Source organism: Xiphophorus hellerii, chromosome 16, assembly GCF_003331165.1.
Source record: "Xiphophorus hellerii strain 12219 chromosome 16, Xiphophorus_hellerii-4.1, whole genome shotgun sequence".
NCBI lineage: Eukaryota > Metazoa > Chordata > Actinopteri > Cyprinodontiformes > Poeciliidae > Xiphophorus > Xiphophorus hellerii.
Window position 1 is genome coordinate 9,281,819 of NC_045687.1, and position 10,799 is coordinate 9,292,617.

Here is a 10,799-nt window from a genome sequence, read left to right on the forward strand (position 1 = left end):
CAGGTTTTGAGTATTAAAATGTAAATTGTATATTTTAATGCTTAGTATAGCAGATGTTATTTGGCTCCATTGGAATGGTATGACAAAAATGTAACTAGATTAAACGAAAAATGCATTTTAAAATATATTAGATTTGAAGGACAAAACTTATCAGTATAAAGTTTGAAAAAGTCTTTGAACTGGACTGAAAAAGTCATTAAGTAAGAGATTTCCCAACTTTTGGACACATCGGGTCAAGTTTGTTTTGATCGTCAAATACCAAAGTCTGCTACCTTTAAAATGATCAGTCAAAGTGTAATTGATTTAAATAACATTTACTTGCGTATGTCACACTAACATACAGAGGCAATCATGGTGGTACAGATGAGGACACAGCAGTGGAACCAAATAATTTGTAAAATCGGCTGATGAACGCACAGTAAAAAGCTGCATCTCTTGGTCCATACACAACATGAACAGTCTACTGTGGTGCCACTCTTCAAAACGTCATTTTTCAAACGTACCGGGAGCACGACAACCGAAACACGAAGCAGAAAAATTCATTCAAAAATAAAACAAAATAAAATAAAAAAATGTAAAAAGCACCTGACCACAGGTAGGAATAAAGAAATTACATTCAGGACTCTAAAAATAAATCAAGCTTCAACTATTTACACAGCAAACAACACAGAAATAGAAAATGTAGATGGAAACCAACAGAGTAGGATGATTACTACAGAAAACGTTAAGGCTCAAGTATAGCTGCATTTATAGCAGAAGTAAGAGGTAATGGGTTTTCACAATCAAACTGTCAACCATAAATTAAATAAAAAAGACAGTTATGTTTTAGACTAATCAGTGATTAGTTTCTATTAGCATGTCCCCCGACTGAATGAAAACAAACACAGGCTGCCTCCAATATTTAAGGCTCATCAAGACAAGTTGTCCAACCTGATAGCAGAAAACGTTTCCATCTACAGTTGGCCCAGTCAGTAAACTATACCAACAAGTAAGAAAATAAAATAAAATATCCTGCCCTTCCCCAAAGAAAACTAATGATTTGTGGAGAGATGAGTACGAAACTATCGTTTAGAAGTGAGAAGAGGTTACGACAGTGACCTGTGCCCTCCCAGGTGGACAAGCAGTGCTGAAAACAGATTCTGGAAACCAGAAGAACAATGTGAGAGACCTCAGGAAAAAAAAAAAGAAAAAAAATAAGAAAAAATAGAGAGAGAGAAACAGCCCCAGACTCACAGCTGTTTCATAATACATCAGACATACACAACTCATCATTGGTGGATGGAAAGCTGCATGTTGAGCAAAGAAAAACCTGCCTGGAACCAGTTTTACAGTAAAATACAAAACCATGTAGTAGAAAGAAAAAATATTGAACTTTTTACATTTTTAAAGGCAATTTCAAAAAAATGCCTGAGATAAAGCTCATTTTTTAATACTTTGCATGTCCCTTTGGAAAGTGTGAACAGTACAACAGCCAAATATTCAAGAAGCAGCGCTGTAAACTGGCCAAAACAATCTGTAGCTACTAGCACATCACACTTCATGCAAGAACAACAAAAAAAAACATTTGCTTCTTGTTTTTTTTCCCCCTCAGTGTACAAGTTATACACAAAATAAAAGAATTTAAAAGTTAATTTACAAAATGGTAAATAAAAACACACTTACATGGAGCAGAGAAGAACAAAAAAACCCACACACCATACAGAGTTCCCACTGTCCAGACAACAAGCTGCGCTCGCCAGCGCCCTCCGGGGGTCACTCTGAGGAGCAAACAGATCCGAGGACAACCCGGGGTGAGGGGGCTTTGCATCCTTTACAAGGAGATCCCGCTTTGTTCCAAATGTAAAAATGGCTCAACATACAATACTCAGAATATACGCTTTCGCTTCAGGTAGGAGTCCGCGTAATGGCCGCCAAGGCCTTGGGAATGCTGGCCCACATAGCCTCCCTCTGGGCTTGGCTCCGGAGATGGGATCAGGCGGGAAAAAACGCGCTTCTGGCTGCTCATTGGGGTCTAGAAATAACAGAGGAAAATGGTAAATAACAGCTTTTTATAAAACCAACACCTGTAAAGAAAAAAGGGTTTGAGGCAATCTGCTAATTACCTTCATAACATTCCCTAGGCCTGGAGAGTAGGGGGCGCTGTGGGTTACTGGAGGCATTCCCACAGCCTGTAGACAAAAACGAGCATTTCTCACTTACCCTCACACTGCAATGTTAATCATTAAACACTGGCATCCTGTTATTAGCCTCCTTCTTCACATCCAGGCACTGACAGGTGAGCAATACTTCAAACAGAAACTGATCGGGTTTTGCTGGTTACCTTGTTGAGGTGGGTGGCAGGCAGGTTGCCATTGCTGCTGGCTTCTGGTCCTGAGCTGAAGTACGAGGAGAGGGGTGGGCTGCTTGGACAAGCGTAGTGGGAAAAGTGCTCACTGTAGTCGGGTTGATGGGAAAACTGAAGAAATTCCAACAAAAAATTATAAGAAAAACTGATGAATGTACTAAATTCACTTTTGATGAATGGGGATAAAAAAATGCCTTGGATAATGTTGAAACAGCTGAACACACAGACACACACACACACACACTACCTGCTGACCAAATCCTGCCAATGCTCCAACGTCGAGGTTCTCCTGCTGTTCGTACAAGTAGGCCAGGGTATCCTGAGGAGAAGCAGCAGATGGGCATCAGACCAAATTACATCATATAGACCCATAATTGAGCAGCAATGTGCAGAAAGAACCACAAGTGTCCAAACGACATCTATTCATGTCAAACTCAACCGACGGGGCAGGAAGAGGTGATCACCTGCTGTAGAGGAGGAGGATACTCGGGGCTGTATGAGTCCTGGTAACGCAGGTTGTAGTTGGGCTGCATGTTGTGATGCGTGTGCTGGTTAGACACGTTTAGTGTTGGCCGCTTCCTGTAGGGGTGAGACCTGCTGCTCGCTGCTGCAGCGAAGGGAAACATGAGCTGAACGTGTCTGGCTGACTGCTTGCCTTGCACATGAACAGATTTAAATGGAAAAAATATATATATACACGTATATATATATGGCATCTCACCTGAAGGATAAACATTGGCATTGAGAAAGGCGCTCTGAGGAAGGTTCATCTCTTTAGGAAGATCCCCTAGCATCGATACCTACCAGTGAAGAGAAGGATTTTTGTTCAATTCTCATCCAATCAGATGATAATTGAACAAAAAATATATACATCTACTTTGAAACATACTCCTTGTGCTGTGAGACCATCTGCCCCCATCATGCCACCCATCAGGGGTAAGGAAATGCCTGGTAGGGAGCAAGAGGGAGTCTGAGGGAAGCTGCACGCTGATGTGGGGGAATCCTGCTCCCTCATTAGGCCTCTGCCAAGAGACCCTGGCTTCAGAGAGGGCACAGCCTCCGTCTGCAGAGCCAGACCTGGGACCATGCCGCCTGCAGCAATCCAAACAGATCGATCCCAATGAAGAGCTATTGGGATACATGCTAGCAAAAAGTTCTTAGTTTTGTAAAACTGCATTTGGTAGAAGAGATTTCCTCCTTTAGAAAACAAAATAACTGGAAATAAATCCCATTAATTACTTTTTCACCCCCATACTTATCCAGAACTGGAAAATATTCCTATTTTCCAGTTCTGGAAATTTTACAGTTCAGGCTTGGTAAGGCTCACCTTACCTAGCCTGAACTGGTACCAATGAAGCACACTGGATTGTGTTCCATTGAATGCTCCGAGTTCACAATATCATTTTCTAACCCAAGTCTCTTTAACAAAAATTAAAGAGACTTAATTTCTGTTAAAGAGAAAAGATAAAAGGAGCACAACTTTTATCCATGTTGTGCTCCTTGGTCTTAATGATGTTCACCAGGAATCTCTAATGAACTGCTGAGCACAATTGGTTGCACAGATGTTAACTTTGTCACATCAGCTTAAAGAAGGTCCCAAGAACAAACAAAGAAAATCCCTCTACATCACAGTTATGCCCTTCTTTGTTGTTCCATCACAAGATCACAGTAAAATGCATTCAAGAAAAAGGCTGAAAGGGTACAAATACATTTAAGACTCAAGCTACTCAGCATTGTTCTGCTATGGAATGCTAATTGCTAAAGTGTGATTAGAACTGATTAATCAGAATATTTCAGCATTGGCAAACGCTAGAAGTGTGATGCATGATTAAGAGGATACAGATGTTTATAATCAGATGAAAAGCAAAAACATGTCATTAGTCGCTCAAGGAGCTCCGGCTGGAAGTGAAAGATGCCAAACCTTGAGGGAGCTCTCCAAGCAGATGGACTCCCTGCTGGACGGGCAGAGCAGCCAGAGGATTGTCCCCGATGAGTCCTGCCTGCTGGCCAAAGGACAGACCAGCGTTACCACAGGGTCATCCAACATGGCTGCAGTACTCAGAGAAAAACTGCAGATGCACAGCAACACACTAAAACCAGCATTTAAGTTCACTCACCAACTTCTCCCTCAAATATCAGCGTTTGACAATCCAGGCGTATAATAGAGAAGCACACCCACAGAATCACTCAGAAAACCCTCACTCTTCCTGAGAGAGCTTACCGACCACAACAACTGTCCCTTTTTACCTAAAAAACGGCTGGAACCCATCAAGCTTCAGCCTCCACCTCACACACCATCACTCACACAAAACACAACAGGGATTTTTTTTTTCTTTACTGTGCAGCACCTGAGCCCAGAGAAGATGATTTCCCAGAAAGGCTTGCTAATGGCACAGAGGAGCAGAACAGAGAGGAGGAGGAGGGGTGAAGATGAATCAAACAGAAGATGAAGGATCAGGAGGAGAGATAGCATCAGGGCGGAGGCCAAAAGGTAAGGGTACCTGCTGGGCCTTAGCCTGGTTCTGAAGGAGCAGCTGCAGCAGGGCCGCCGACAGGGCGGGGTTGGGCAGCAGTGGGATGGCAGGGGCCGCTCCGAGGAGACCTGCAAATAAACACCATCAATAAACTGAAAATTAACCGATAAAGAGCTCAGGAGGAGGACTGCTTACCCTGTTTGTGTCCCTGTGACAAAGTGTTGAGCAGCATCTTGAGAGTAGCAGGGTTATTAAGACCGGTGAAGAGCTGCATGGCTGTGGGGTCAGGGAGGAGACCTTTACCCCTGTTCACAGCCTTGTAGGTAGGAACGAGAAGAAAAACCATCAGTAAATAAACAAACCAGAAAAAAAATAAATAAATAAATAAAAAAACACTGGTGTGAGCATTTGTCATACATTGTGAAAATCTCTTATAAGAATTTTGATTTATTGTTTATCATGATCAATTTCAGTTATTGATGTCAAGTAAAATAAAACTGACAGTATGATCAGAAATTTTATTTTTGAAATTTTCTCCAAACGTATCAATAAAATGCTCTTAAGTTGCTTTTTATATTAACAACATTTTATATTTTTACAATTATAGCATTTTATATATTTTTTTTTTATTTTATCTACAACTACTACTCAGTGGTAGTTGTTACTGTGTCTTGTCTCTATGCTGCAACTGCGAAGTAATTTCCCTGCTGGGATGAATAAAGTACTTCTATTCTATTCTAAATCAGTAGATTTGAAAATATTAGATTAAATGCACTTGCTGCATTCAACTTGGTGAAATAAATCAAACTTGTTTTTTAAATAAGCAGCATCCTGAAGCCCATTTCAGATGAGAATGTTTTTCAAGAATATTTGTGATGCTATGAATGCTGTGCCATGCAGTCACAATCCTGCAAAATTACCTAAAGATAAACACTTTTTTTTTTTTTAAAATAGTCTTTATCATCACTATAGTACTGCAAGATATTGCGATAAAATTCTAAGTCCATATCACTGATTCCTACAACTGACCATGTGGCCACTGTACACAAATTTTCCCTTAGTACCATTGTCTGGGCAGCGATCAGTGCAGCCAGCATGCTTCTTCCAGGAGGGCCGGGGGCACAGAAGGACACCCTGATGTGCGTCCCGCCCAGCAGCCGGCCGTCTCCGAGTCGCTGCGCCTCCTCAGTCATCTCCGCAGTGGCGAACTCCAGCACGGCGAAACGCCGGAAACTCCCATCTTGCCCCTGAGCCAACTACGGAGAGAAGGTCCAAAGGTAAAACCAACCTGGAGATCTACATATGGACTAATTATTTTGTGCCATTTATTGAACTGAATGGCAGCTCAAACGCACAACAGATTCATTTGAACTGGTTCTTCATTATATCTTGAAAATCAGTCACATATAATCAGAGATGTGGCTGATTTATTACATTCACCTGAGTTTTGTTAAATTTTTTGTAAGTTTTATATATATAAAAAAAATTGTTTATTTTGTTATTAATATTCATTTTCATCTATAAATTTCAAAATTTCCACATAACTACATTTTGGTACAGCTAATGATGTCATTTTTTTCTTATTTGAGTAAAATTTTTGGGAACCCTACCAACTTGCACATATAAATCATACTTTTACACATATACTTCTGTTAAGCTTTGAATTTATGTTTCCACCATTTTGTGATGAATTAAGAAAGAGAAAATCATACTGAAGGACACCAGCTGATCCATTTGGTCTTTACCAGCAAATTCTGCCCTATCGCTATAGAAACCCAGGAACCACATAAAAACTAGGGTAACAGTGAAAGATGCTAAAGACCAAGCATAAAGAAAAACTTTAGAACAAATTAAAAGAATCCCAATACCCTCAAGGTCAACTTGTCATAAGCATAGCCTTTTTCACCAAGTTTCAAAAACATATCACCTGACCTTAACCTGAATAAAACAAATATAATAAAATCACAAGCATTTTTTGAAAATCTGTTCATTATTGTTGCTGAGGGAAAAGGAGGAATAATTGAATTTATTATCTTGACAAGCAGCAGAGTGTTGGTGCGTGCTGAACCTGACCTGGCAGAAAACAGGAGAATGGGTGTCGGCCAAAGCGTTTCGGAGATCCTGGGCAGTCAGGAGGTTTGGGGGCAGCCGGTCCACACACAGACACTTGGAGTGCAGCTGCGGGTATGTGAGCGAGCCCACTTCGGTCCAGTGGACGTAGAGCATGCGGGAGCCCAGCTGCTTCCCCAGCAGCTCCGACTTCGCTCGGGCCGCCGAGTCCTTCTTCATGTACTCCACGAAGCCGTAGCCCTTCGAGTGACCAGTAGAGGCGCTGTACACCAGGAAGCAGCGCTCCAGGTTGCCGAAAGGTCGCACCAGCTCCTCAAACTGCTGCTGGGTGAAGGCCCGGGGCAGGTTGGCGATGCACAGCAGGGTGTCGGTTGGCTGCAGCTGCACGGAGATCTCCCTTTCCCGTAGCATAATCTGGTGGAACTCCTTGATGGCGCACTGGGCCTGTTCACCGTTGAGGAGCGTCACAAATGCTGGGAGAGATGGTGGGGAGAAAAGAAAAAAACAATACAAACTTGGAATGATGTGAAAACCAAATAAAACTTGTAAAAATCAGAAATAAAAACAAAGACTAAGCTTTTCAAACAGATTCAAGCTGTGAACCCCGCTGTTGACACTGTTTTCTCTTAAGCTTGTCAGATAAAAGACGACGCTGATGGCAAAATGGCAGACGACACTGTCTCTTCTGCCAGAGCAACCTTACTGCTCTCAGCGAGACTACCAGCGGGCTCAGTGTCGCTGACAGCCACATCAGGACTTGAAAAGTTGTAGTTTTGTTGACCTTCACTTTATCCAAAGTGACAGACTTCTGATATTGTGAAGATAAAAAATTTAACAGCCCTGCAACAGCTTGGCAGTTTCAGTGCAGTCACTATTTTCACCACTGCTATTCATTTTTCCCAGTATTATTATTATCGTCAACCTTGTGGAGACATGGCTTTGCGACTGCAAAAAAAGTAAAAAGCAAGCATCTTTCAGGAGCTTCCGTTTTATCAAATTTCCTATTCCTGGTTAGGGATGCAGCTCACACAGACACTGATAATGCAGCTTTAGTTGAATTTATGACAAAGCAGTGGGAAAATCGTGACAAAGGGAGTTTATGGCTGCCATAATGATGAATTACTGGAACACACTGGGCATTTTAACCAAGGTTTTTATGTTCAAGTCGTTTGTTTCTGAAGCCATTTCCCTCTGTGCCTTACTAGTTGTGATGCTCACCTTTAATACTGCAGTCAAACTTTTTTTTACACAGAGCACAATATAAACCTAAAGGCTGCTGTACATATAAAACTAGACTTTTTTTTTAAACAATCTAAACACCTCAGTGTGTAGAGGAAGGCAGTTAAATGTTTCTAAGGATAAGATTTGGACACTTCAATTTTTTAGAGGCACTGTTTAAAAGCCCATCTAGGGACAAATGCTGCAAATTAGCTGTTGCTATTGCACTATGACGCAAACATGGGACTGCTGTTTTGTTCAGTTTGTCTATGTGTGTCTGTCCCCATCAAATAAACGTAATAATAATAACAATAGCAGTTCTACTGTTTTGGAAATAAAGAGACACATTTAGTAATTTGATTTTGACACAAAAACGTCCTCTAGATCTGTGGTTCTAGAGAAGAAGTGTTACTGTTGGTAAGACACATTCCCTGAGAGCAGTTTGTGTGCGTCATGTGAAGGTAGAATTTTTAGTAGTTCATTTAGAAACATAGCCTTAGGTTTATGTATTCAGCCCAGGTAAATTGTATTATTAAATGTGTGAGGACATGCTTTTTTAGCAAAGCTTGCATCCACAACTTTGACGCTTATAATTTCATAACCTGAATGCTTTATTAATCAAAGAGGGACGTTACTGTCTTACAAATGCTCAGTCCAAATGTGCATCTGAAAAATTAAATATGACAAACAATACATGCGAGAGGAAAAAAAGATGCTCCTAAAACATTAAAACATAAAGGCAACATAGCTAAAACATTAGGAAAAACAGTTTTGAGCAATTGAAATTATTTTAACCTATGAACATTTGTAGGTTTTCTGTAAGTTGCTTCTAAGTAAATTTACCATCAAACACTTCAAGATATTGCAAACAAACTATGATCTGCTGCACTACAGCAAACAGATAAACATGAATGGATTATACTAGCTTTTGATATTACTTTGAGGGGTTTAGTCACCAAAATAATAAGTTAAACCAACCTGTGCCCTTGTATTTGTCAACAAAGCAGTACTTTAAATCGTAGTTTCCCAACAGCTCATGGACCTCCTGTGAATAAACATTTACAGAAAATAAAGAAACATTAGAAAAAAGTTGTCTTCAATAACAAAACTTTACAAAAATGAAACCTCAGTTCTTTTTTTCTGTGAGAAGGATGCAGGCTGTGATACATGGGTTAAAGTGCTGAAATTGAAATTTTGAGCCTGACAATTAACTCTTTCACGTCCACAGTTAAACTAGAGCACCTGTGGAGAGAAAGGGGAGTGGAAGGGCAACTGCCTCATTGTTGAGGCAGAAATTCTGCATTGCTTTTGCTCATTCACAAACAAATACTGACACTCTCTAGCATTTTCTGACTCGTTTTGTCTCTACGCCTTCCACCTTTTGTTACAGGACCCTCACATCTCGAACTCCCTGTGCTCCCCCCCACTGCCTGTGGACAATGGTACTGCCCGCAGGCCTACAGCTCCCCACGAGTCAGGCACGTTCCAAACTAAAAATAGATTTTAAAAAGTACAAAACATCAATGAGAGACCAAGACTGCTACGTGAAACAAGTAACTTCCGTCCTGATTAAACACCTGTTGCAACTTGTCTTGTTAATTTGACCTGGGAAACCCCAAATATCAAAAGTTGCTAAGTTGGTGAAACAGGCCACAGATGACCACTATTGCCCAAACAGCTATCTTATCACCGGGCATTTGAGATAAATTGCAGTCCTCTCAGACATGTCACGGTGTATATGACCCAATTACACTTTCAGAATAAATTTGATACTTTTTGGTCACAAGTAAACAGTCGCAGACTAAGCCTACACATCACGTCAGCAAAAGTTAAAAGGCAGGGTTAAAAGGTTAGCAGGCTAACATTCGTAGCATGATAGGCATATTGGAGCTAGGATAACGTTTAGCCAAACTGCTCATTTAAACATGCAAAATTTCACATTTACCTGATTAGTAACATCCGGTGGTAAATTTTTTATAATTATTTTCCTACGGTTGTAAAACTCCCGACGTGTTCTCTCCAAGCGGCTCTCAATATCTTCAGGGCTCAGTGGTATCAAATCCTCATCGACCCTTCGTTGACATTCTGGGCCCGATGTGGCGTCTTCTTCCACCGAAGCGAATTCGGGGTAACGGTGACGGTCACCGGACATAAAGTTTTCTTTATCCGTAGCGAGGTCGTGATTTGAGCTAAATGGTCGAGAGACAAATGTGGGCCCGCTGTCTGCGCCTTCATCTGTGCCTGAGGTGGTACTAAGAGACACGGCAGCCGCCATAGCCGGAGTTCGGTGGAGGTTTAATCGGGCTTGAAACTCGGTCAGATTTTGAGCAGTTTAAACAATACACACATGGATCCAGCGCCGCTTCTCATTGGACGAGCGGGAAACGCATTCTCCATGACTACGACGCAACGTGCCGTGGGGGCGGGGCGACGCTTCCGACTAGCATATCCACCTGTTATGTATAGAAGTTAGTTACATACTATGTATAGTATGTCTACTATAAAGTATGTCCTCTAAACTTCAAAAATTTATTCCTTTTGAATAAATTGCTGTATTAGTGTAGGGTGGCATGGAGATGATCAGGTTTAACTAGTTGGACTGGATAAGTGTCAGTCACGGATATCCATACTTCTATTCTTCCTAGTCAAAACGATTTTTTTTTCAGATGTTCAGGGGGGTTTGGTCTTATTCA

The 10,799-nt window shown here is 41.2% G+C and overlaps 1 protein-coding gene across 4 annotated transcripts; it reads right to left on the reverse strand.

Moving 5' to 3' along the window:
- Window positions 1-293: 293 nt before the first annotated feature.
- Window positions 294-10,443, reverse strand: raver1 (ribonucleoprotein, PTB-binding 1). Of its 4 annotated transcripts, XM_032588658.1 has the most exons (15): window positions 10,052-10,443; window positions 9,085-9,151; window positions 6,892-7,361; window positions 5,883-6,074; window positions 5,014-5,134; window positions 4,846-4,946; window positions 4,266-4,347; window positions 3,234-3,436; window positions 3,066-3,144; window positions 2,809-2,951; window positions 2,592-2,663; window positions 2,321-2,455; window positions 2,103-2,168; window positions 1,860-2,011; window positions 294-1,757 (listed from the first exon to the last, which is right to left on the reverse strand). In XM_032588658.1, exons 1-14 carry the CDS (start codon window positions 10,379-10,381, stop codon window positions 1,865-1,867), a joined length of 2,208 nt encoding a protein of 735 aa, XP_032444549.1. In that variant the 5' UTR covers window positions 10,382-10,443; the 3' UTR covers window positions 294-1,757; window positions 1,860-1,864. The 4 variants fall into 4 exon arrangements, with proteins under 4 accessions (XP_032444549.1, XP_032444552.1, XP_032444550.1 ...); XM_032588661.1 differs by having other exon boundaries at window positions 294-2,011; window positions 4,266-4,344; XM_032588659.1 differs by having other exon boundaries at window positions 294-2,011; window positions 2,809-2,948.
- Between the last annotated feature and the right edge of the window lie 356 nt (window positions 10,444-10,799).